Source organism: Scyliorhinus torazame, chromosome 4 (genome assembly GCF_047496885.1).
Source record: "Scyliorhinus torazame isolate Kashiwa2021f chromosome 4, sScyTor2.1, whole genome shotgun sequence".
NCBI lineage: Eukaryota > Metazoa > Chordata > Chondrichthyes > Carcharhiniformes > Scyliorhinidae > Scyliorhinus > Scyliorhinus torazame.
Window position 1 is genome coordinate 279,161,874 of NC_092710.1, and position 26,544 is coordinate 279,188,417.

The 26,544-nt window shown below is 45.8% G+C and overlaps 1 protein-coding gene across 1 annotated transcript in view; it reads left to right on the plus strand.

Annotated features, from left to right (window-relative positions):
- Window positions 1-1,066: 1,066 nt before the first annotated feature.
- Window positions 1,067-26,544, plus strand: part of LOC140410969 (uncharacterized) — a 67,633-nt gene continuing 42,155 nt past the window's right edge. The window contains exons 1-4 of the mRNA XM_072499832.1: window positions 1,067-1,404; window positions 13,213-13,505; window positions 22,679-22,734; window positions 25,923-26,055. Of these exons, the coding sequence (XP_072355933.1) occupies window positions 1,153-1,404; window positions 13,213-13,505; window positions 22,679-22,734; window positions 25,923-26,055 (734 nt within the window). The 5' untranslated portion in view covers window positions 1,067-1,152. The remainder of the gene's footprint in view (window positions 1,405-13,212; window positions 13,506-22,678; window positions 22,735-25,922; window positions 26,056-26,544) is intronic.

Here is a 26,544-nt window from a genome sequence, read left to right on the forward strand (position 1 = left end):
TCCAGCACAGGTCGGAATGGTGGGAAAGAAAGTATATGGCATGCTTGTATTCATAGGACGGGGTATCGAGTATAAAAGCTCGAAATTATGTTACAATTATATAGAACGTTGGTTAAGCCACATTTGGAATACTGTGTCCAATTCTAGTCACCGCACTACCAGAAGGACGTGGAGGCTTTGGAGAGAGCACAGAAACGATTTACCAGGCTGTTGCCTTGTATGGAGGATATTAGCTATGAGGAGAGATTGAATAAACTGGGATTGTTCTTCCTAGAGAGACAAGCGGCTGAGGGGTGACCTGATGGAAATTTATAAAATTATTAGGGGTACAGATAGGGTGAACAGTTCGAGGCTTTTTCCCAGGGCAGAAATGTCAATTACAAGGGGGCACAAGTTCAAGGTGAGGGGGAAAAGGTTCAGTGGAGATGTGCGGGGGAATTTCTTTGAAACAGAGGGTGATGGTGGGCTGGAATGCACTGCCGAGTGAGGTGGTTGAGGCAACTACGTTAGCGACCTTTAAGACTTATCTGGATAGGCACATGAACAGACGGGGTATAGAAGGATACAGGTGGTTGGTCTAGATAGGACACATGATAGGAGCAGGCTTGGAGGGCCGAAGAGCCTGTTCCTGTGCTGTATTGTTGTTTGTTCATTATAAAGAAGGAAAGAGGAATAGAGAGGTGGAGAGGTTTATGTAGGGAATTCCAAAGTTAAGTACCTTGGCAGGTCAAGGTCCAGCAACATATTGTGGAGTGGTGAAGGCTGGGGATGCTCAAGTGGAGAGAATTAGAGGAGCACAGATATCCTGGAGGGTTGAATGAGGGGGCGAGGTCATGAAAGCTAAATCTGTCTGATGCCCGCACATAATCTCCGCGCTGGGATTGAATGCCCTTTGTTGGCGGTCCGGGAGAGTAACTGACAACAGCGGATGTCAGTTTGGTTAATTATCTATGCCGGCGTTGTGCTTGAGGGAGAGCAGTCTCCCCTCCAGGCGAATGATTAACTGGGAGGTAATGTGCCTGGGAGGACTCCAGTGACAATGGGCTCAGTGTTCATGCTCGGGCCACCTGCACACAGCTCAGTTAACTGCAGCCTGGTGGGAGGGGGGAGCTGCTGTTGCTCACCCTCCCGACCTCCCCCCGGCCCCGTGCAATGCCTGCCGAGGTGAGAACAGCTCCGGAAGACATCCTGACAGAAAGGCGCCAAGTGGAGCGTGTGCTGACGGTGTGGGGCGAAGCGAGCAAGGAGCCCGAAGTGCCCGAGTGTTTCCTCGCCTTCCCGCAGGATCTGGCCAAACGTTTCTCTCACACGAAGCGGGTTGGGAATTACCTGGTGGGTAAGATGATCAACAAAGGTTCCTTCGCCAAGGTGATGGAAGGGCTGCACGTCCCAACAGGGGAGAAGGTAAGGAGACAGGTCCCTCAACTGCGCTTGACTCCTGAGTAAGAGATGACACACGAAAAGTGCATTCGAGGGGAAAGCCCAGAGCCTTACATTAATTGATTTACGGCAAATAGTTGAAATAGAAAGAAAAAAGTAGATGGAGTCCAACATAGAAAAACAAAATTAACGAGCCCCATATATATTATCACCTCCAAACAGGTTCTGGGACCTGAGGAGAGGCTCAGGGCGACTCTGCTGGAGTTCACCAGTCTTCAAGATTTTCACTCCGGTGAATTAAAATTCATATGTTTGCGCGCGCGTTTGCTTCTCTCGTGTCATTCTGCCTCGTCTATACCGACGTTTTATACCTGTCATTTGTGCAGAAGAACCTCGAATTTGCTGTGCAGAGTGCCAATGATTGCGACTGCGAAAACCCAGCCTGCGTCATTCTGGGCTAGCCTGCGGAGTGCTTACTACTGTCTGACATTGTCTGATTCCATGGCATTTAATCCCATACTCAAATAAAGCTTTACATTTCTCGTGAGCGTTTCATCAATCGGCGATGATCAGTTTTGGAAATGCATTGCTGAGCCTGCTTTACTGTTAGTTTTTGGTTCATTTATTCTTGGAAGGGAGGTGGGCGCCACTGGCTAGGCCAGCACATCCATAATTGCCCATGGTGGTGGTGAGCTGCCTTCTTGAGCGGCGGCAATATATATGGTGTAGATACACCCACTGTGCTGTTAGGGAGGGCGCTCCAATGGCAGTGAAGGAACGGCCATATATTTCCAATCAGGATGATGAGTGGCTTGCAGGCAGTGATGCTCTCATTCAACTGCTGCCCTTGCTCTTCTAGGTGAGGGAGAAGGTCGCTGGTTTGGACGGTGCTGTTGAAGAAGCCTTGGTGAGCTGCTGCTGTGCATCTTGTAGATAGTATACACTGCTGCGACTGTGTCCGTGGCGGGGGAGAGTGATCATTGCGCTGGTCAAGGAGACACAGCCTGAGTGAGTGAGACATAGACAGAGTGAGAATTTGGTATTTTGGTGCAGTGAGCTAATTCGGTGAAGAGTGGGAGAAGGTGCTTTTTCCCGACTGTTTCTCTCTCTTTCTTCGGGCCTAATTTTGGGAGCTGTTCAGAGGAGGAGGAGAAGTCTCTGTGAGTATAAAAACCTAACGGTAACTTCCTGTTTTCCAGCTTTGTTTTATTTTCCAAAAGTGACATCAGAGGGAAGCTGTGATCTGATTGGTTGATAGCAAATCTGCCCCAAATTTTTTTTAAAACGCAGCGAAACTCGTAAACTTAAATTAAACTAATTAATTAATTAGTGATGGCTGGTCAGGTGATGTGCTTGAGCTGCTTGATGTGGGAGCTGGCAGATCCCATTGCGAGCTGCAGCGACTACATCTGCAGTAGGTGTTGGCTGCTCGAAGAGCTCCGGCTCAGAGTTGATGAGCTGGAGTCTGAGCTTCAAACACTGAGGCACATCTGGGGGGGGGGGAGACTTACCTGGACACTGCGTTTCAGGAGGCAGTCACACCTGTCAGAGTAAGTAGTTTAAATCCTGCCAGTGGCCAGGGACAGCAGGGTGTGACTGCAAGTCAGGCAGGTAAAGGGAACCAGCAGTCAGGAACTCAGGAGCCTCAGCCCTTGACCCTGTCCAACAGGTATGAGGCACTTGCTCCCTGTGTGGATGGCGAACAGGGCTGCAGGAAGGATGAGTCAGCTGACCAAGGCACCATGGTTCAGCAGGCCATTCAAGGGGAGGGAGTAAATAGGCAAGTTGTAGTTGTAGGAGATTCTATTATCAGGGGGATAGATAGTATCCTTTGTGAGCAGGATAAAGAGTCCCGCATGGTATGTTGCCTGCCCGGTGCTAGGGTGCAGGACATCTCTGACCGGCTTCAAAGGATACTGGAGAGGGAGGGGGAGGATCCAGTTGTTGTGGTCCATGTCGGTATCAACAACATAGGCAAGCCTAGAAAAGAGGACCTGTTTAGAGATGAAAAGAGCTAGGATTCAAATTAAAAAACAGGTCCTCAAGGGTCATAATCTCCGGATTACTGCCCGAGCCACGTGCAAATTGGCATAGGGAGGCAAGAATAAGGGAAGTTAACACGTGGCTGAAAGAGTGGTGTGGGAAAGAGGGGTTCCTTTTCATGGGACACTGGCATCAGTTTTGGGACAGGGGGGACCTATACCGTTGGGATGGTCTCCACCTGAACCGAGCTGGGACCAGTGTTCTGACGAAAAGAGTAAATAGGGTTGTCAATAGGACTTTAAACTAGAGATTGGGGGGGGAAGGAAAAGTCAGGGAACCAAGAGATGAAGTAATCAGTGGGAAGCGTAGCTGCTTAGGAATACAAAAAAGCACGAAAAGACAGAACTCAGGAGAGGTTACGATAGTCCCCATCCCACAAAATATGACACAGTGTATGGAAAGGCTCAGTAAACAAAGGTCCACCACACTAAGAAAACAAAAAGGGACGGTCAATAGAGAATTAAAGGTGCTATATTTAAATGCGCGCAGTGTACGGAACAAGGTAGATGAGCTTGTGGCCCAGATTGTGACTGGCAGGTATGATGTGGTAGGGATCACAGAGACGTGGTTGCAGGGGGTTCAGGACTGGCATTTAAACAACCAGGGATTCACAACCTATCGAAAAGACAGAGAGGTGGGCAGAGGGGACGGTGTTGCCTTGTTAATTAGGAATGAAATTAAATCAATAGCACTAAACGACATAGGGTCAGATGATGTGGAGTCTGTGTGGGTAGAGTTGAGGAACCACAAAGGCAAAAAAACCATAATGGGAGTTATGTACAGGCCTCCTAACAGTGGTCAGGACCAAGGGCACAAAATGCACCACAAAATAGAAAGTGCATGTCAGAAAGACGAGGAGCGTCTGGGTCGGAGAATGGCCGTTGGCCGCCGTGAATCCCGTTCCCGCCCCCGCCGAATTCTCCGGTACCGGAGATTGGGCGGGGGCGGGAATCGGGCCGCGCCGGTTGGCGGGACCCACCGCTCAATTCTCCGGCCCGGGTGGGCCGAAGTCCCGTCGAGAAATTGCCTGTCCCACCGGCGTAAATTAAACCTGGTATTTACCGGCGGGACCAGGCGGCGTGGGCGGGCTCCAGGGTCCTGGGGGGGGCACGGGGTGATCTGACCCGGTGCCCCCACGGTGGCCTGGCCCACGATCGGGGCCCACCGATCCGCGGGGGGGCCTGTGCCGTGGGGGCACTCTTTCTCTTCCGCCTCCGCCACTCTCCCCACTGCGCATACGCGGGAAACTTTCAGCGGCCGCTGACGCTCCCGCGCATGCGCCAGGAAACTGTCAGCGGCCGCTGACGCTCGCGTGCATGTGCCGCATTTCCGCGCTAGCTGGCGGGGCAACAATCGCCGTTTCCGCCAGCTGGCGGGGCGGAAATCCCTCCGCCGCCGGCCTAGCCCCTCAATGTTGGGGCTCGGCCCCCAAAGATGCGGAGCACTCCGCACCTTTGGGCCGGCGCGATGCCCGTCTGATTGGCGCCGTTTTTGGCGCCAGTCAGCGGACATCGCGCCGTTGGGGGAGAATTTCGCCCAAGGTCACAGTGATCATGGGGGACATCAATATGCAGGTGGACTGGGTAAATAATGCTGCCAGTGGACCCAAGGAAAGGGAATTCATTGAATGTTTACAGGAGGGCTTTTTGGAACAGCTTGTGATGGAGCCCACGAGGGGACAGGCCATTCTGGACTTAGTGTTATGTAATGAGCCAGACTTGATTAAAGATCTTAAATGGAAAACTTAGGAGGCAGTGATAATAATATGGTAGAATTCAGTCTGCAATTTGAAAGAAAGAAGGTAGAATCAGATGTAAAGGTGTGACAGTTAAATAAAGGTAACAACAGGGGCATGAGGGAGGAACTGACGAAAATCGACTGGGAGCAGAGCCTAGTGGGAAAGACAGTAGAACAGCAATGGCAGGAGTTTCTGGGAGTAATTGAGGACACAGTACAGAGGTTCATCCCAAAGAAAAGAAAGGTTATCAGAGGGGGGATTAGGCAGCCATGGCTGACAAAGGAAGTTGGGGAATGCATCAAAGCAAAAGAGAAAGCCTATAATATGGCAAAGAGTAGTAGGAAGTCAGAAGATTGGGAAGGCTACAAAAACAAACGGAGGATAACAAAGAGAGAAATAAGGAAAGAGAGGATCAATTATGAAGGCTAGCCAGCAACATTAGGAATGATAGTAAAAGTTTCTTTAAATACATTAAAAACAAACGGGAGGCAAAAGTAGACATTGGGCCGCTCCAAAATGACGCTGGTAATCTAGTGATGGGAGACAAGGAAATGGCTGAGGAACTAAATAAGTACTTTGCGTCAGTCTTCACAGTAGAAGACATGAGTAATATCCCAACAATTCAGGAGAGTCAGGGGGCAGAGTTGAATATGGTAGCCATCACAAAGGAGAAAGTGCTAGAGAAACTAAGAGGTCTAAAAATTGATAAATCTCCAGGCCCAGATGGGCTACATCCTAGAGTTCTAAAGGAGATAGCTGAAGAAATAGTGGAGGCGTTAGTTATGATCTTTCAAAAGTCACTGGAGTCAGGGAAAGTCCCAGAGGATTGGAAAATTGCTGTTATAACCCCCATGTTCAAGAAGGGAATAAGGAACAAGATGGAAAATTATAGGCCAATTAGCCTAACCTCGGTTGTTGGCAAGATTCTAGAATCCATTGTTAAGGATGAGATTTCTAAATTCTTGGAAGTGCAGGGTCATAAGAACATAAGAACTAGGAGCAGGAGTAGGCCATCTGGCCCCTCGAGCCTGCTCCACCATTCAATGAGATCATGGCTGATCTTTTGTGGACTCAGCTCCACTTTCCGGCCCGAACACCATAACCCTTAATCCCTTTATTCTTCAAAAAACTATCTATCTTTATCTTAAAAACATTTAATGAAGGAGCCTCTACTGCTTCACTGGGCAAGAAATTCCATAGATTCACAACCCTTTGGGTGGAGAAGTTCCTCCTAAACTCAGTCCTAAATCTACTTCCCCTTATTTTGAGGCTATGCCCCCTCGTTCTGATTTCACCCACCAGTGGAAACAACCTGCCCGCATCTATCTTATCTATTCCCTTCATAATCTTATATGTTTCATGCTAAAGTGCAAAGGGACTTGGGAGTCCTAGTCCAGGATTCTCTAAAGGTAAACTTGCAGGTTGAGTCCATAATTAAGAAAGCAAATGCAATGTTGTCATTTATCTCAAGAGGCTTGGAATATAAAAGCAGGGATGTACTTCTGAAGCTTTACAAAGCACTAGTTAGGCCCCATTTAGAATACTGTGACCAATTTTGGGCCCCACACCTCAGGAAGGATATACTGGCACTAGAGCGGGTCCAGCGGAGATTCACATGGATGATCCCAGGAATGGTAGGCCTAACATACGATGAACGTCTGAGGATCCTGGGATTATATTCATTGGAGTTTAGGAGGTTGAGGGGAGATCTAATAGAAACTTACAAGATAATGAATGGCTTAGATAGGGTGGATGTAGGGAAGTTGTTTCCATTAGCAGGGGAGACTAGGACCCGGGGGCACAGCCTTAGAATAAAAGGGAGTCACTTTAGAACAGAGATGAGAAGAAATTTCTTAGCCAGAGAGTGGTGGGTCTGTGGAATTCATTGCCACAGAGGGCGGTGGAGGCCGGGACGTTGAGTGTCTTTAAGACAGGAGTTGATAAATTCTTGATTTCTCGAGGAATTAAGGGCTATGGAGAGAGAGCAGGTAAATGGAGTTGAAATCAGCCATGATTGAATGGTGGAGTGGACTCGATGGGCCGAATGGCCTTACTTCCGCTCCTATGTCTTCTGGTCATATGGATGGTGTCGAGCTTCTTCTGAGTTGTTCGGCATTGCACTCATCCAGGCAAGTGGGGAGTATTCCATCACATGCCTGATTTGTGCCTTGCAGATGGTGAACAGGCTTTGGGGGTCAGTCAGGTGGTCAGTAACTGGCTGCAGGATTCCTAGCCTCTGACTTGCTCTTGTACCCACAGTATTTATATGGCTAGTCCAGTTTACTTTCTGGTCAGTGATAACCCAGGATGTTGATCGTGGGATGGCAATGCCATTGAATGTTACTGCTGTTCACCACTCAGTCTCATCCTTCACCTGGCTTTTCACATGATTTCTTTTTTCAATAAAACTATGGGCTTCACTTGATTTTAGGCATCAAAGCAATGTGTTCGGGTGCACAGTACTGTGCTCAATATGGGCTGTCTGAAAGTAGAGTAGTCACATTTCAAAGCTACTGTCCTGAACGCAATGGTTAAACCCTTCCCACAGTTGTCTTTGACACTGCAGCAATGCAAGTGGCGCTCATTTAAAGGACCGCGGAGTCCCTAGACGAAACTCAAAGGCGAGCTTTTAAGCACAACTAAATATAAATCTAAAAGGTGCATGAGTTCCTCCTTGATCCGCATTAAATCTGTGGGCTGCTGACTTTCATTGCTCAGCTTCCCCCATTCCCAATCAATGACACCTTCCTCCCCCCTCTCCCCCATCGATTTGGGCCAACAATTATTCCTTTCCGTGGCTGGGATCTTCTTCTTGGGGGTGCCACTAGTGCCATGGTTGCCTTCTGAAGCAAGAAAACCAATATTGCACAATCTTTCAGCCCATCAGTGTAGGTGCAGCAGTCATTATTGCCACTAGGTTTGTGCCTTAATAATGGACGCAAATCATTTTCTTGGATTACTTGCTTTCCAAATTGAGTACACCTTTCTGATAAAATGCCATTTCTACTTAAATGGTCCATTGCAAGAAATGTTGCCATCTGTTAAGTGTGGTGCGTCATAAGAATATGGGCCTGACCTGGTCTATTTGATTTATGCATTCTGTCCACCATGTACTTAAAAGCAATCCACAATAGTAGGACTTCCCATGTCGCCCTTGCAGAAATAATAAAACTGAAGGTTCAATCCTTGACGCTATTTAATTCCTTGTCTCCATTCTATCTGCTTTCAATATAATTCATGAACCTCAACATTTATATGCATGCTGATAATATCCACTTTGTTGTGAATATCAGATTTAATAATTCATGTATTTTAGAGAAATAGCTTTTATTTTTAGGAATTAAAGTGTTAAATGCAATATAAATAGGAACATCAGATTGAGAATGGTGGAGGAATTAAAATCAGGAATGGTCAAGAGACCAAAATTATATGAGCGTAATATGTTGAAAGGTTTTGGGGTCGGAGGAGATTACAGAGATAGGGAGGGATTTAAAAACACAAATGAGAATGTTAAAATCAAGGCATTGCTTCTCCGAAAGCCAATGTCAGTCAGCGAGAACAGGAGTGATGGGGGAACAGGACTCAGTGCATATTAGGACAGGGACAGAGAAGCTTTCACTAACCTCAGATTTATGGAGGGTAGAACTTGCAATGCCTGCAGGAGTGCATTGGAATAGTCAAATTGATAGGTAATAAAGACATGAATGAGGATTGCAGCAGAAAGTAAGCTGAGGCAGGGACGAAGATAGGCACTGTTACAGAACTGGAAATGGGCAGTCACGGTGGAGGCACAATGCATGGTCGGAAACTAACCTGGAGATCCAATACGACACCAAGGTTACAAAAAGTCTGGTTTACTCTCAGAGTTGCCAAGCAGAAGGATGGAGGTGGTAGCTAGGAGTGGTGTATGTAGTGAGAAGCAAAGACAAGACTTCAGTCTTTCAGGAGGTTAATTTGATGGACTTTCTTCTCATCCAGTACTGGATGTCGGATAAGCGATCTGATAGTTTAACAACACTGGAGGAGATGAGAGAGATGGTAATAAGCCCGAGTTGGCTGTCATCAGTGGAAATGTGAAAACTAACGGTGTGCTTTCAGATGATGTTCAAAGAGATTTGGGGGTGCATAGCTCTTTAAAATGCGATAACAAGTGCAGAAAGTAATCAAGAAGGCTAATGGAATGCTGGCCTTTATAACTAGAGGACTGGAATATAAGGATGCAGAATTCATGATGCACCTTTACAAAACCCTGGTACGATCCCACTTGGAGTACTGTGAGCAGTTCTGGGCATCAGACCTTAGGAAGGATATTTTGTCCTTGGAGAGAGTGCAACGTAGGTTGACAAAAATTATACCTGGGCTTCAAGGGTTAAGTTATGAGGAGAGATTATACAAATTGGGCCTGTTTTCTCTAGAATTTAGAAAGTAAAGGAGTGATCTGATTGAAATCTTCAATATATTAACAGGAAAAGACAGGGTAGATAAAGATAAACTGTTTCCACTGGTTGGAGATTTTAGATCTAGGGGACATAGTCTAAACAAAGAACAAAGAAATGTACAGCACAGGAACAGGCCCTTCGGCCCTCCAAGCCCGTGCCGACCATGCTGCCCGACTAAACTACAATCATCTACACTTCCTGGGTCCGTATCCCTCTATTCCCATCCTATTCATGTATTTGTCAAGATGCCCCTTAAATGTCACTATCGTCCCTGCTTCCACCACCTCCTCCGGTAGCGAGTTCCAGGCACACACTACCCTCTGCGTAAAAAACTTGCCTCGTACATCTACTCTAAACCTTGCCCCTCTCACCTTAAACCTATGCCCCCTAGTAATTGACCCCTCTACCCTGGGGAAAAGCCTCTGACTATCCACTCTGTCTATGCCCCTCATAATTTTGTATACCTCTATCAGGTCTCCCCTCAACCTCCTTCGTTCCAGTGAGAACAAACCGAGTTTATTCAACCGCTCCTCATAGCTAATGCCCTCCATACCAGGCAACATTCTGGTAAATCTCTTCTGCACCCTCTCTAAAGCCTCCACATCCTTCTGGTAGTGTGGCGACCAGAATTTAACACTATACTCCAAGTGTGGCCTAACTAAGATTCTATATAGCTGCAACATGACTTGCCAATTCTTATACTCAATGCCCCGGCCAATGAAGGCAAGCGTGCCGTATGCCTTCTTGACTATCTTCTCCACCTGTGTTGCCACTTTCAATGACCTGTGGACCTGTACTCCTAGATCTCTTTGACTTTCAATACTCTTGAGGGTTCTACCATTCACTGTATATTCCCTACCTGCATTAGACCTTCCAAAATGCATTAAACATTAGATCCAGACCATTCGGGAGAGTTGTTGGCAAGCGCTTCTACACACAAAGGGTGGTAGAGGTTTGGAACTCTCTTCTACAAATAGCAATTTAAGCCAGATCAGTTGTTATTTTAAATCTGAGATAAACTTTTGTTGAGGAAAGGTATTAAGGAATATGGGCCAAAGGCAGATATAGGGAATTAGGTCACAGATCAGCCATGATTTCATTGAATGAGAGATCAGAATCGAGGGCTGAATGCCTACCCCTGTCCCTATGTTCCTAAATTGTCTTGGGGCAAGAAAGTGGCCAAGAGTAGATTTTTGGGGTCACCGGAGGTAATGGACTGGGTGTGGCAAGAGACCCCATTGATGGCAATTCTCTGACTCTGATTAGATTGGTGAGAATAGAACCAAGTGATGCAGTCCCAGACCATTGGAGGAGAATGGTGTGGTCAACCACATCAGAGGTTGCAGACGGGTCAAGAAGGATGAAGAGAGAAGGTTGACTTTGTCAGTCACACGGGATATCGTTTGTGACTTTGGCCCTGCGGCAAAGGCTGAAAACCTATTGGAGGGATTCAAAACTAGTGAAAGATGGGGTTGGATTTGGGAGGCAACAACAAGTTCAAGGACTTTGGAGAGGAAAGGGAGGTTGGAGGTGGAACGGTAGCTTACAAGTTTTGTGGTGGCAGGACTTTTTGAAGACACGGGGGGGTGAGGAAAGCAGATTTAAGGGAGAGAAGGACAGCACCTGAAAAAAGAGAACCATTAACAATGTCAGTTAACATGGGGACGAGGAGGAAAGTTGGGTAGCCGTTGGTTTAATGGGAAAAGGATTGAGGGAACAGACATGGATCTTATGGTTAAGATGAGATCAGAAACGGCCAAAGGAGAGATAGGAAAGAAACTAGAGAAAGGTGTGTGTTCAGTTCTGGGATAGTTATGTTGACACTCTTGGTCTCTGTACAAGAGGTCAAACAGTTTATATATCAAACAAACATTCTACACTGTAATTTATGATTCAATACAATTTTATTATATACTTCAATCAAATATGCCACTCATGTGATTCTTATCTTCACTAATGATTACAATTGTCCCAAGACTCACAACTTGGACGTTTAGATATTACCCATTCAGGAACTGATCAGGTTCTCTTCTGCAGGGCCTCCCATCCATTGGCTTTGTCTACACCTCCCGCTGACTTGGGAAAGCAGGCAGCATAATCAAAGACACCTTCCACCTGGGTTATTCTCTCTTTTAACCTCTTCCATCAGGCAGAAGATACGCAAGTCTGAGAATACACACCAACAGAGTCAAAAACAGCTTCTTCCCCGCTGTTAGCAGACTCCTGAATGGCCCTCTTATAGACTAATCTGATGTCTCTATGCGTCATCTCTACTTTGTAGTACCACACTCCGTATGCTTCACCTGATGTCTGTGTCTATGTATTTACATTGTATATTTATGTATGTCCTATGTTTTTCATGTATGGAACCATCTGCCTGGACTACATGCAGAACAATACTTGTCACAGTATCTCTACACGTGACAATAAATCTAACTCTAAAGCTGACATGAGGAATTTGTTCTCTCAGAGGGTTGTGAGTTGTTGGAACTCCTTGCGCAGAGAGCGGCGGGGGAAGGGACCTTGTGTATATTTAATGCTGAGATAGATAGATTTTTGATCAATAAGAGAATCGAAGGTTAAGGGCAAGGGCAGGAAAGTGGGTGCGAGGAATGCCGGATCAGCCATCATCCTACTGAAGGGCGGAGCATGATTGAGGAGCTGAACACCTATTCTTGATCCTATTCGTTATGGTCTAACTCCTGCATTCTCCTATTGCCTAAGATGCCAGGCTGGTGATGGGGAAATGTTTTTGACACCTTGTTTTGGACCCTGAAGAAACCTTACACTGTGGGTGAAGCCTGGTACCCTCTTGTCATGCTTCACTGTATCCATTGAGAATGGGAAGGAGATGCTCTTCCGTGCAAAGAAACTCAGTGATCACCCTGTTTTGCAGGGCACACCGAAGTGCAGTTTGTCACTCATGAATCCAGTGGCCTGTAATGAGCCCATTGCAGAATCGTTAGTGGTCAAAGTGACCATGATAGTTCTAAGCAGTGCAGTTTGTGTCCTAATTGTGGGTTCAAATTGGGACCGCAGCAGGCAATGTGGCTGCAAGACCATCTCCTTAGTAACATCATGGTATGCTTGGTAACATCATGGTACAAAAAGTGCTGCCTGAAGACCCATTGTGGGTATAGCCTCCTGCACGTAGCCCTCCCACTCTCTCTTCCAGATGTTCCTCTTTTCTTCACTGCTCCCACTCATCCTCAGCCATGAAGGAAGACCACCGGATCTTGAATAGCTTGAATAAAACAATTTATAAAGCAGATAAAATCTATCCTGCACTGACAAGAAGCATAATTTGCTGAGAAAGGTCTTGATTGGCAATCAATTCCACAAATGGGACCTTTAACAAGCAGGGGGCCTTAACTCTAATACTATAAAAAGGTTTAAAAATGTCTCCAAAGGGGCTTAGGAGACTAACTGACAGCTAGATGCAAAATGACAGGTAGTCGATCTTTGGCGAAGAAATGAGCACACACATGTCACCCACGATATTGGACTCTTAGACATCTGTTTTATGTCTGTAGAACAGGCAATGGATAATCACATTGCTTAGCCAACATCTGAAAGCATCCACTAATTTGATTTGGTTGATTTATTTCACAGGTAGCCATCAAAGTGATTGACAAGAAAAAAGCAAAGCAGGACACCTATGTACAGAAGAACATGAAGAGAGAGCCCCGCATCCACCAAATGATCAAGCACCCAAACATCGTGCAGCTGTTTGAAACACTGGAGACAGAGAACTCCTACTACATGGCAATGGAGTTGTGCCAGGGGGGAGACCTTATGGATAGAATCTGTGAGAAGAAGAAGCTAGAAGAAAGAGAAGTGAGAAAATACACCAGGCAGATCTTGTCAGCAGTGGAACATCTCCATCGTCATGCGATAGTACACAGGTAGAATTGGAATTGTTTCCTGTTGTTATGATCCCGGTTGATGTTTTAACTGGACGGGTGAATTCCAGAATCAAACCCTGGCCCACATGACTGCAACTTTTAATTTTTGACTTGTGGACAAGTACACACTCTACTCTGAACCCAAGTTAGTGTCTATGGTTTTCTTCTCAGAATTCCCCAGATGATTTTCGCATGAGTTTCCAAACTCCACTCCCAAAACTTAATTCAAAATCTTCTCTTTCTCTTGATGATTTGCATTCCAAAATTCAGTCCAGGCTTTGCATATGACATTTTCAACAGAACTTCCTCTGCACTTTTAACAGCGAAACCAGTCCAGGATTTCACACCAAGCTCTTTAGGAGTTCTTTGTCTTGATGTTGTACAAGCTTCTCACAATTGCTTTGACTTTTGATTCTTAACCGCCTTACCTATCTGCCCAGCCACTTTGCGGTCTGTGGTTATGCACTCCAAGGTCCCTCTGATCTTTTGTGCTATCCAGGGTCCTACCATTCATAATGTAATTCTTTGCTTTGTTAGCCCTCCTCAAAGGCGGCACGATGGCACAGTGGTTAGCACTGTTGCTTCACAGCACCAGGGTCCCAGGTTCGATTGCCGCCTTGGGTCACTGTCTGTGCGGAGTCTGCACGTTCTCCCCGTGTCTGCGTGTGTTTCGTCCGGGTGTTCCGGTTTCCTCCCACAAGTCCTGAAAAACAAGTTTGTTAGGTAAATTTGACATTCTGAATTCTCCCTCAGTGTACCTGAACAGGCGCCGGAGTGTGGCGACTAGGGGATTTTCACAGTAACTTCATTGCAGTGTTAATGTAAGCCTACTTGTGACACTAATAAAGAATATTTTAAGATCGTATTAAAATGTCATCAACGTTTCATCTCCCTCTGATGTTTGCTGTGCTACTTTAAATCGAATTACTGCGATTGTTGCTTTAATTCAGTACTTTATTTACTCTTCCCTGAATTCTTCTGAACATTACCTTGTTTTCTGGGACGTGATTCTCCACTCCCACGCTGATTGGGAGAATCGCCTGGGCCGCCAAAATTCCCTGGGATGCCGGTCCGGTGCCCTCCCGCGATTCTCCCAAGCGGCGGAAACGGCCCGGTCGAGTTTCGCGGGCCGGAGAATCGCCGGAGACACCGAAAATGGCGATTCTCCGGCACCCCCGCTATTCTGAGGGCCGGATGGGCCGAGCGGCCAGGCCAAAACGGCGGGTTCCCCCCGGCGCCGTCCACACCTGGTCGCTGCAGTCGTGAGCAGTGTGTGGACGCTGGGGGGGCGGCCTGCGGGGGGGCTAGGGGGGATCCTGCACCGGGCTTTACCTGAAATGTGGGGTGGCCCGCGATCGGTGCCCACCGATCGTCGGGCCGTCCTCTCTGAAGGAGGACCTCCTTCCTTCCGTGGCCCCGCAAGATCCGTCCGCCATCTTCTTGCGGGGCGGACTTAGAGAGGACGGCAACCACGCATGCGCGGACGACGCCTGTTATGCGGCGCCGGCCGCGTCATCTATGTGGCGCCGCCTTTACGCGGGCGACAAGGCCTGGCGCGTGTAGATGACGCAGCCCCGATCCTGGCCCATTGTCAGGGCCTGAATCGGTCGGGACCGGGGCCGTTTTGCGCTGTCGTGAACCTCGACGGCGTTCACGACGGCGCGGCCACTTTGGCGCGGGAGTGGAGAATCCCGCCCCTATTCTCTTAACTTTGTGTCTAATAAATGTTCTTTCTGTCTCAATTCCCAGGTTATCTGGATTGTAATGTGTGCTTTAGGAAGCCTGCTTCTTTGCATCTCCCATCCTGTCCAGTCTTTCTTCTGCAGAGTTGAAAGATGTTCACTCTCCAAGAACCTGTCTTCAACTGCTCTCAAATTACCTAATCGTAAACTTAAAAGCTTTTTTGTCCTTACAAGGGCCTCCAGTTACTAAGGAACCCCCACATGCGTATGCCTTTTATTTATTTTTCATACCACAGCCCTCTCTAAGCACAATAGAAAGACAGTTGGAACTTAATTAACCCCCACACATACAAACACCTTTGTCCGGCACGAATATAACTATAGGTTTTATCCTTCCAGGCACAGAAACACTAAACTAAACACACCTAAAACTATATCTTATTTCCAATATTTCCCAATGCAAATATAAATCCCTTAAAACTACTTTTGTTCTTGTAACACTGTCCATCCAAAAGAGTTAATTCCTGCTTTCCTATACCTGTGTGTTGTCATGATTATCCATCCTGTCTCGGTTCTGAAGTTATTTATCACGTCAAACTTTAAACAACAGGGATTGTTTAGATTCCATCCTGCCAAAGGGAAATTTGGGAGTGTGCGGTAGGCAGGTAATTTAAATGGTTGTAAGATTACACAGCACACACTGCTGAATTGCTAATATCACTGCCAAATTAGAAAATAGTCCTTATTTCCTATTAATCCTAATTTATGACACGTAGTAAGATTTTGATGGATTTTAGTTCTGTGCAATCAGTGAGACACATTTCATCTGGGGCAATTCTGCGAAGAAATCCACAGACACAAACTTGGGTTCAGAGCAGAGTGTGCATTTGATCACAGCCAATCTGTATGTTTAAAGGGACTTTGTGTTTCTGAGACCATTGTAGTTTAAGATGTACTTTGTAATCTGTTTAAACCGTAAAATCTGAGTGTTTGTTAAGATAAGGGGGAGTAAAGGAGTATTGTACCATAACCCAATTTGTCATGTTCAATAAATGTTGTTTTCTTATTGTTCAAACTAATTAGTGATCCTGTGACTCTGTTCCTTCACATTTTATTTAAAAAGTAAAAGTTACGGTCTTTTGAGCCAGGGTCCCATTTTGGGACCTACCTGTCCAGTTATAACACCAACTGGGACCGTAACGCTGTCCCCAACAAGACAGAATCAAACCGACTCCCCCTTGACATTTAATGGCATTACCATTGAGTTTTGCTGAAAAAAGACACATGCTGTTGAACATTTTTATCTTGAACTCATCAGGACATTCACAAGAATATCAAATTGTAAAAGAAACAACAATTGATATTGCATGAAAAGAGACTGCTGATTGGCTGGCAAGGACTCACATAGGTAGAGGTATTGCCATGGAGAATGCACCACTTGACTGATACCTGGCAGTTAATTGTCAATCTTTGTTTCAATTCATACCAGGCAGGTTGACTCTGAATGGTTAAGGCCTTCCCTTAGTGAATGAACCAGGAAATGATTGCCATCTATTTAGTTTAATTGAAAAGGGAATAATGTGTGTACATGGTCCTACAAAAGAAAAGGTCCTGTATATTATATATTAATAATTTGGATGATACAAAGTTGGGTGGGAGGGTAAGCTTTGAGGAAGATGCAGAGATGCTTCAGCGTGATTTGGACAGGCTGAGTGAGTGGGCACATGCATGGCAGGTGCAGTATAATGCGGATCAATGTAAGGTTGTCTACTTTGTTAGCAAAAATATGAAGGCAGATTATTACTTGAATGGGTGTAAATTGAGAGAGGTGGGTGGATACTCAGCACGACCTTAGCGTCTTTGTGCATAAGTCGCTGAAAGTAAGTACACAGGAACAGCGGACAGTAAAGAAGGCTAACGGCATGTTCGCCTTCACAGCAAGAGGATTTGAGTATAGGAATAAGAATGTTTTACTGCAATTCTACAGGACGTTGGTAAGGTCACACCTGTAATATTGTGTGCAATTCTGGTGTCCTTATCTGAGAAAGGATGTTCTTGCTACAGAGGGAGTGCAGCAAAGGTTTATCAGGCTGATTCCTGGGATGGTGGGACTGTCATATGAGCAGAGACTAAGTCGGTTAGGATTATATTCATTGGGGTTTAGAAGAGTGAGTGGGGATCTTAATAGAAACTTATAAAATTCTAACAGGATTCATCAGGGTAGATTCAGAAAGAATGTTCCCGATGGTGGGGGAGTCCAGATCTAGGGGTCATAGTTGAAAATAATGGGTAAACCTTTTAGGACTGAGATGAGGTGAAATTTCTTCACCCAGAGAATGATAAATCTGTGGAATTCACTACCACAGAAAGTAGTTGAGGCCAAAATGTTGTGTTTTCAAGAAGGAATTAGAGAGCGCTTGGGGCTAAAGGGATCAAGGGACATGGGGGGAAAGCGGGATCAGCGCATTGAATTTAATGATCATGATGAATGGCGGAGCAGGCTCGAAGGGCCGAATGGTCCATTCCGGCTTCTATTATGCATGTTTTTATGTATTAATATATATATAGCTTATAGCACACATAAGTGAACCACACTGAGCCTGACTGATAATCTTAAATTGGTTGTCAGCATCATTATTCAGATACTCAGGACAGTTTAGTAAATGTTGTCCAATCACGGAATAACATCTGATGTTGGGCACTATGGGCAGGATGTCCTGGTCCCTCCCACCAGTGGGATAATCCACTCCCAGTGAAGTCAACAGAGATTTGAATGGGTCGCTGTGTGCATCGTGGGGAGAACCCATCATGTGGGGGTGCTGGAAATCCCAACCAATGTTTCGAGTTTTGCAAGAACTCAACGCTGAATTGGCTGGTTGGCTACGATCTGTACTTTGTGTGTTGCGGACAGCTGAAGGGATATGCTGTTTGTTACGATCCACCAGTCTCTGAGACATACAGACTACATGCCTATCATCGCATCGACACTGAAATTGATATACCACATCACTCGTTTGTGTTTCGAATCTGTATGACTTTGAGCATATGTCTTTTTTCAGAAATGCTCAAGTTCTGTATACCAAATAACTACTGGCATTACCATCACAGAAGGCCCCACTAACAACATCCTGGGGATTATTAATGAACAGAAACTGAACTGGACCGGACAGACTTGAAATGCTAACTCTGTTTCTCGCCCCACAGATGCTACCAGACCTGCTGTGATTTTCCAGCATTTTATTTCAGATTTTCAGCATCAGCAATCTTTTGCTTTTAGTTAACTGCCAAGTTTTGTTTAAACTCAAGCCAGGCAGATTGACAGTGATTGGTCAAGCATTGCCCTGGGGAAAGAACCAGGGAATGAACTGCCTAATTGGAAAACGAACAACGTGTGCACATGTTTCTTCTGTCTGCAAAAGACAGAGCCTGGTATAGTAATATACGTACCTTCTAGCATGCTTATCTGAGCTACACTGGGAGCCTGGCTGCAAGATCAAGGTGAGTCCTGATGAAGGAGCTATGCTCCAAAAGCTAGTGATTCCAAATAAACCTGTTGGACTTTAACGTGATGTTGTAAGACCTCTTCCTGTCCCCAAAGCCAAGTCAGGAGTGTGATGGAATATTCTCCACTTATCTGGATCAATGCCATCCCAGAAACACTCAAGAAGCTCAACACCATTCAAGACAAAGCAGCCTGCTTAATTGGCATCCTATCCATCATCTTAAATTCTCACTCGCCCTCCATCACTGACGCACAGGAACAGCACCAACTCACCAAGACTCCTTTGACAGCCCCTTCCAAACCCGTGGCTCCATCATCTGGAAGGACAGGGACAGCATCTGGAAGGACAGGGGCAGCAAATGCATGGGAACACCACCACCTGCAATTTCTCCTCCCAGCAACTCACGATCTTGACTTGGAAATGTATCGCCGCTCCTTCACTGTCGCTGAGTCAAAATCCTGGAACTCCCTCACTAACAGAACAGTGGGTGTGCCCTGTTTTGTATTTTCTTTTTATTTAATTTTCTTTTCATAAATGATCTTTTTGAGCTGCTCACAGAAAAATACTTTTCACTGCACCTCAGTACACATGACAATAAACAAATCCCATCAAATCCATCAGATGATTTATACAATTATACCAGGGATAAGTGGGGCGAAATTCTCCATCAACGGCGCGATGTCCGCCGACTGGCGCCAGAAACGGCGCCAATCAGACGGGCATCACGCCAGCCCAAAGGTGCGGAATGCTCCGCATCTTTGATGGCCTAGCCCCAACATTAAGGGGCTAGGCCGACGCCGGAGGGATTTCCGCCCCGCCAGCTGGCGGAAATGGCGTTTGTTGCCCCGCCAGCTGGCGCGGAAATGCGGCGCATGCGCGGGAGCGTCAGCGGCCGCTGACAGTTTCCCGGTGCATGCGCGGAAGCGTCAGCAGCCGCCGACAGTTTCCCACGCATGCGCAGTGGGGAGAGTCTCTTCCGCCTCCGCCATGGTGGAGGCCGTGGCGGAGGCGGAAGGGAAAGAGTGCCCCCACGGCACAGGCCCGCCCGCAGATCGGTGGGCCCCGATCGCGGGCCAGGCCACCGTGGGGGCACCCCCCGGGGTCAGATCACCCCGCGCCCCCCCCCAGGACCCCGGAGCCCGCCCACGCCGCCTGGTCCCGCCGGTAAATACCAGGTTTGATTTACGTTGGCGGGACAGGCAATTTCTGGGCGGGACTTCGGCCCATCCGGGCCGGAGAATTGAGCGGGGGGTCCCGCCAACCGGCGCGGCCCGATTCCCGCCCCCGTCCAATCTCCGGTACCGGAGACTTCGGCGGGGACGGGATTCACGGCGGCCAACGGCCATTCTCCGATCCGGTGGGGGGTCGGAGAATGACGCCCGTGATTTCAGTTGTGTGCACAGATTGGAGAAGCTGGGTGTGTTCTCCTTGAAACAGAGAAGATCAAGGGAGAGATATTTAAATATATCAGGGCTTTTAATCAAATTGGTCAGGAGAAACTTACTCTGGCAAGTGGATCTGTAACCAATGGGCATGGATTTAAAATAATTGACAAAAGAACTAGCGGGGAAATTAAGAGGTGTGTTTTCACAATGGATTTGGAACGTACTACCAGAAAGGGTAGCAAATAAGATTCCATAGCAACTTTCAAAAAGTAATTAGACATGTGTTTGAAGAGGACTAATTTGTATTGTAATGGGTAAAATGCTGGGTTGTGGGAGTAAATTAGGAAACTCTTTTAAAGAGCGGGCACAGATATGATGGACTAAATGGCCTCCTTCTGTACAGTAAGATTCTATGATTCTAAATATAGAATCAAAGAACAAAGAACAAAGAAATGTACAGCACAGGAACAGGCCCTTCGGCCCTCCAAGCCCGTGCCGACCATACTGCCCGACTAAACTACAATCTTCTACACTTCCTGGGTCCGTATCCTTCTATTCCCATCCTATTCATATATTTGCCAAGAATCATCGAGCATAAAATCTTGAACATCCTACCAGCAATGGCACTAGGGAGAAAGTCATTCATTGTGAATCATTTCCTTTTTGATCAACCTGCTTAATCTAACTTCGACTCTCTGTACCATTTTAACATTCTGTTGTACTCAGCATGGTGTAGCATATGAGATGCTTGCCTTTATTACCGAGGCATAGAATATAAAAGTACGGAGGCTATGATGAACCTGTATAAAATGCTTGTTACTCCACAGCTAAACTACTGTGTGCAGTTCTCATTGCCACACTGTAGGAAAGATGTGATTGCTCAGGAGAGGGAAATTTTACCAGGATGTTGCCTGGGCTGGAGCGTTTCAGCTATTAAGAGGGGCTGGTTAAGCTGGGGTTATTTTCCTTGGAGCAGGGAAGGTTGAGGGGAGACCTGTTTGAGGTGCACAAAATTAGGGAGGACATAGATAGGAAGGAAGCTTTCCCTTGTGGAGGGGCAATAGCAAGAGGACATAGATTTAAGGTAAGGGGCAGGAGTTTTTGAGCGGTTTCAAGGAAATTCTTTTTTAGCCAGAGGGTGGTGAAAATCTGGTACTCACTGCCTGAAAGGGTGGTAGAGGGAAACCTTATAAAATTTATGAAGCATTTGGCTGAGTAGTTGAAATGCTATAGCATACCAGGCTACAAACCAAGTGCTGGAAATTGGATAAGAATAGATGGCTGCTTGATGCCTGATAGAGACACAATGGGTTGAAAAGCCTCTTTTTGTGATGCAGAATTCTGTGACATTATGGGCAGGACGTTTTGCGCAACCTGCCATGAAGGAAGCGCACCATTGACTGGTGGATATTCTTGGCCTGCCTTTGTCAACGGAGATTCTCATTTAATGCATCCCTCACCACAGGGAAGCCCGCGTCTCAGGTGTGCAGTCAATGGCACCGGAAGATCCTGCCGGCATGAATAGTGGAAACTTCCAGTCTATGATTCATGGGACTTGGACGTGGAAGACGCAGACTGTGCCAGCGTTTATTGTCCATGCCTAATTTCTCTTGAGGGGCAGTTAAGAGTCAACCACATAGCTGTGGGTCTGGAGTCACATGTAGGCCAGGCCAGGTAAGGACATTAGTGAACCAGATGGGTTTTTATGACAATCGACAGTTGTCTTCATTCGACTTTTTCAAAATTCCAGATATTTTATTGAGTTTAGATCCATCACCTGCCGTGGTGGTAGTCGAACACAGATTCCCAGATCATTTTTCTGGGTTTATGGATTACTAGTCCAGCGACAGTACCACTATGCCACCATCTCCTGCGCTGGTGGGAGCCCAAGATGTCTCTGTAGCAGCACAGATTTCTTGCAGCTCAAAGGGAACCTCACCCCGATCTAACCAGGGTCGGTGGTGAAATTCTCTGCGTGACATTCCACCATAAATTGGGATTAACAACCCACATTTGTTTAGGCCGAGGCTACTTGTCAGAAGGAATGTGGCCTTGGCATGGAGCTTCCACGCTGAGTTTACATTTGGTCCGGGCCTGCATTTCACCAGTTGGGAATGGACCCTGACGATGACTGGGATTCAGCTTTTGGGATACTCTTCCCTGGTTCCCTTAAGGAAGGGGGTATTTTTATTCCTGTACACTAGGGGCAACAGTGTCCTTGAGAGCAGCCTTTTAATACGGCCTGTACCTCCATCATGGCTTTGATGTTCCCATAGTGCCTCAGAACTCTGTCAGAAAAAATTGGAAAAGCACATCTTCTCCTGAAATAAAAACAGAAAGTGCTGGAAAAACTCAGCAGGTCATTCAGCATGCGTGCAGGGAGAAACTGAATTAATGTTTTGAGATCAATATGACTCTTCTCCTGATCCTGAAAAGGTCAGGAGGTTGTAGATCCACAGGTGCATCTTATTTGCACCTGAGAGGAATCAAGAGACAAAAAAAACCAAAGAGCATTGAACAATTCAATCAAACTCAGTTTAAATGTAAAATGTCAGTTGAAATGATTGCATTTTAAAAAAATAATTTCCTTTCGTTTTCTCAAGGGACCTGAAAATTGAAAACTTCCTCCTTGATGAAAATAATAACATCAAAATTGTTGGTAAGTATTGGTAAGTGTAACACAAAATAGAGTAATCATTAGAAACTAGTGATCCTGAATATATTTCTTGATTAGAAGTCACTTGCTCTGCATTTATAATAAATTGCTTGCAACCACCATTAATATGGCAGGGAAAGGAATTCAATTCAAACACAATAATGGTAATTGTGACATTAAACAATGGTGTAAAATGTGCAATGTATGTCAGCCTCCCAATAAATGCCACACCCAATTGACTTCAATGGAAACAAAAATCAGGGGAAGTTTTCAACCGAGCCAAACCAATATCATTGATCTGACATTATCATCAGAAGCCAAAATTATTGAGTGTGTTACAGACAGGAAGTGGGTCAATTTAAACAACCCTGACTCTGAGTGTTCTAAACCTCTATTAATAATCCCACAACAAATTGGAGGTGAGATAAAATAAAAGGGTTGGTTTATTTTACAAACACAAGCAAAATGTGGGAAAGAAATTTTGCAAAGTCCTCCCATTTTGCACTCATACAGTAAAATAGGGATAAGGGAAAGAATGGGGTGTAGGCAGGACCACGATAAAAATAAGAGTTATGATTTTACATGAGTCCAGATTCCGGAATTAAAAGACCAATGGCTTAACCTTCAGAGGGTAGTCGTCTTGTTATTGCAGGGTTGTCTGTCTTTCCAGGAGCAAGGACTCCCACAATGGCAGAAGGCACGTAGAGGTGAATTAGTCTTGAAGGCATAAATACATTAGACCCATTGTTCCAGTAGTTCACAGTATAGATGAGGGCCAGGCAATTTATATAGACAGAGCTCATTCTGCTGCTACCTGCTCAATGGTAAAATAGTAGCAGAGATAGGCTGCCTGCCTGAGGTCCTGCTTCAATTCTGAGGTCAAACAGTGATTGAAGATAAAATTCAATGACTTTATAATGAAAGGAGTTCAGACAGAGTCTCGGTCATGTGGCAGGGTTGTTTTGTGTTGAGTTACTCGGCTAACAAGACCCATGATTGAAACCCATTGTGTTTTGGAGCAGGTATTAGCAGTGCTGCCTCACGGCGTCGAGGTCCCAGGTTCGATCCCGGCTCTGGGTCACTGTCCGTGTGGAATTTGCACAATCTCCCCATGTTTGCGTGCGTTTCGCCCCCACAACCCAAAGATGTGCAGGGTAGGTGGATTGGCCACGCTAAATTGCCTTTTAATTGGAAAAAATTAATTGGGTACTCTAAACTTTTTTTTAAAATGTTTTGGAGCAGGTAACAATGGGGGCCATTAGCACTGCATTGGAGATTAGGACAAACAGCTGCCTTTGTCCTTAGCTGGCTGGGGAAAGACATTTCGTCTGCAAATCCAACAGCATCTGTGGAGTCAGAAACGGAGTTAACGTCTTGAGTCCATGTGACACTGCTAAAGAGAATCATATGGACTCAAATCATTGACTCCGTTTCTCTCTCCACAGATGGTGCCAGACCTGCTGGGTTTTGCCAGCATTTTCTGTTTTATTTCAGATTTCCAGCAATTGTAGTATTTTTCTCTTATTATTGTCTGCTGATCGATTGTGTTGGCTTGGCTGGAATGTTTATATGATGCAAGGAGTGGTACATGCCAGGGGGTGTGAGGTGTTAGCATTTGTTCATTTTCAAACTGCTCAAAAACTTACAGCATGTAGCTACCTGCAGCCTTTCTGTCAGCTCAGCAACTATCCATTTTGAAATACAGAAAAAGAATTTTAAAACAGCAAGGTTGATGGGGCTATATATATTCTTGATATATATATATATATATGTTGTCATCCTGTCTCCTGGCCGAGATCAGTGTAAAAGATTTTCAGAGCAGTCTATTTCTGTATTTGACATATGAATGTCACCACATTATATAAATGTATTCAAAAAATGTTTAACAAGAAGAGTAGGATTCTGAAATTAATTAAGTTTATTTGAAAAGGGTGCCAGGGGTATAGTTCCCTTATAATAATCCTTTATTGCAAGGCAGATGAAATATAAAAGTAAGGAAGTGTTGCTTTAACTGCATAGGGCATTGGTCACATCACATCTTGTGTACTGCATACAGTTTCTGCCTCTTTGTGTAGGACTTATAGACTTGGACTGGAGGAAGTTAATTCACAGGCTGATGGGGTTGTCTTATAAGGAAAGGTGGATCAGGTTAGCCTGAACTCGGTGGTGTTTAGAAGAATGAGAGATGACCTTATTGAAGCATTTAAGATCCTGCCGGGCTTGACAGGATAGAACCATAGAATCCCTACAGTGCCGAAGGAGGTCATTCGGCCCATCAAGTCTACACAGGCCCTCTGAAAGAGCAGTCCACCAAAACCCACTCCGCTTCCCTATCCAAATAATTCCTTAACCTAACCTACACATCTTTGAAAGACTTCTTACTGTGCCCACCCCAGTCCAACGGCAGCATCTCCACATCACACATATCTTTGGACATCAAGGGGTAATACAGCATGGCCAACCCACCTGACCTCCACTTCTTTGCATTGTAGATGCTGAGAGCATGTTTCCCTTTTTAAAATCTAAAACTAGGGGGCACATTTTCCAAATAAGGATCTCCCATTTAAGATGCAGATGAAGAGAAATTTCTTCTCAGAGGACCGTTAGCCTGTTTGAATTCTCTACCTCAGAGAGCAGTCAAGCCTGGGTCATTGAATATATTCCAGGTTGAGATTTTTGATCTTCAAGAGAGTCAGGAATTATAAGGGACAGACAGTAAAGTGGACTTGAGGCCACAATCAGATCAGTCATGATCTTATTGGATGGGGAAGTAGGCTCGAAGGACCAAATAACCTACTCCTGCTTCTATTTCTTATGTTTCTTATGTCTTGTAAACAAACTAATGGAAGCCATTTTACTGTTCAGGCACCATTCAGGGTTTAATGCGGCTGTGAGGAAGAATAATTGAAGACTACTCTTGCCCGTGCCCTCTTTTCAATCTTCCACCTAAACTAAGGCCTTCCATGGTGCAAATCAGAAAGCTGAACACATCATTTGTAATTTTCCACTGTGGAAGATGCCTGATACCTGTGGAACCAAACCAACAAAAAAATCAATCCTCCATGAGAGGAAAGGGATTCGGATTTTCAAAAGTTCATGAGTAAAAAATAAGGTCCACACTTGTTCACCTATTGAACTCTTAGGTAACTTTTTTCGTAGTCATTTCATGTTTTGTTTTTTCTTCAATGTAGATTTTGGATTGAGCAACACCCTAAAGAATGACAGCCAGGAGTTACTGAACACACAGTGCGGGAGCCCCGCCTACGCTGCCCCAGAGCTACTGGCCCATAAGAAATATGGTCCCAAGGTGGATGTCTGGTCAATGTAAGTATTAGATTAGGAGTAACAGCTAATAATTAAACCTATGTTGGACTACAGGATGTTTTTGTGCATCCCCATTGCAATTGGTGCAATTTAATATATTTCAATGTCTAAAAGAATCGTGTACTGATTTATGGGACTACATTTTCAAAGGGCTTGAGAAGTGAGCCTGGACTCTCCGATCTGGAGACTAAATGCTCCCACCAACAGAGAATCGTGACTGGTGTCTGCTGGCGCTGCGAACGGGGCCCAGGTGTGAGTCTCTGTCCTTAGCCATGCAAATATATGCAAGGTGGAGAGCTTGTCGGATTCCGTTGGAAATCCGGCATCAGGCTGCCGTTTCGAGCAGGCAACCTAATCCCCGAGATCCAGTGGCAGGCCCCCTTCCCTCCCTCAATGCAAATCCTGCACCCCCTTCTCTCCCCCTACCCCCACCCGCTCCACCCTACCCCCACCCCCACCATGAGAATAACGAATAATCCCGTCCGGAGC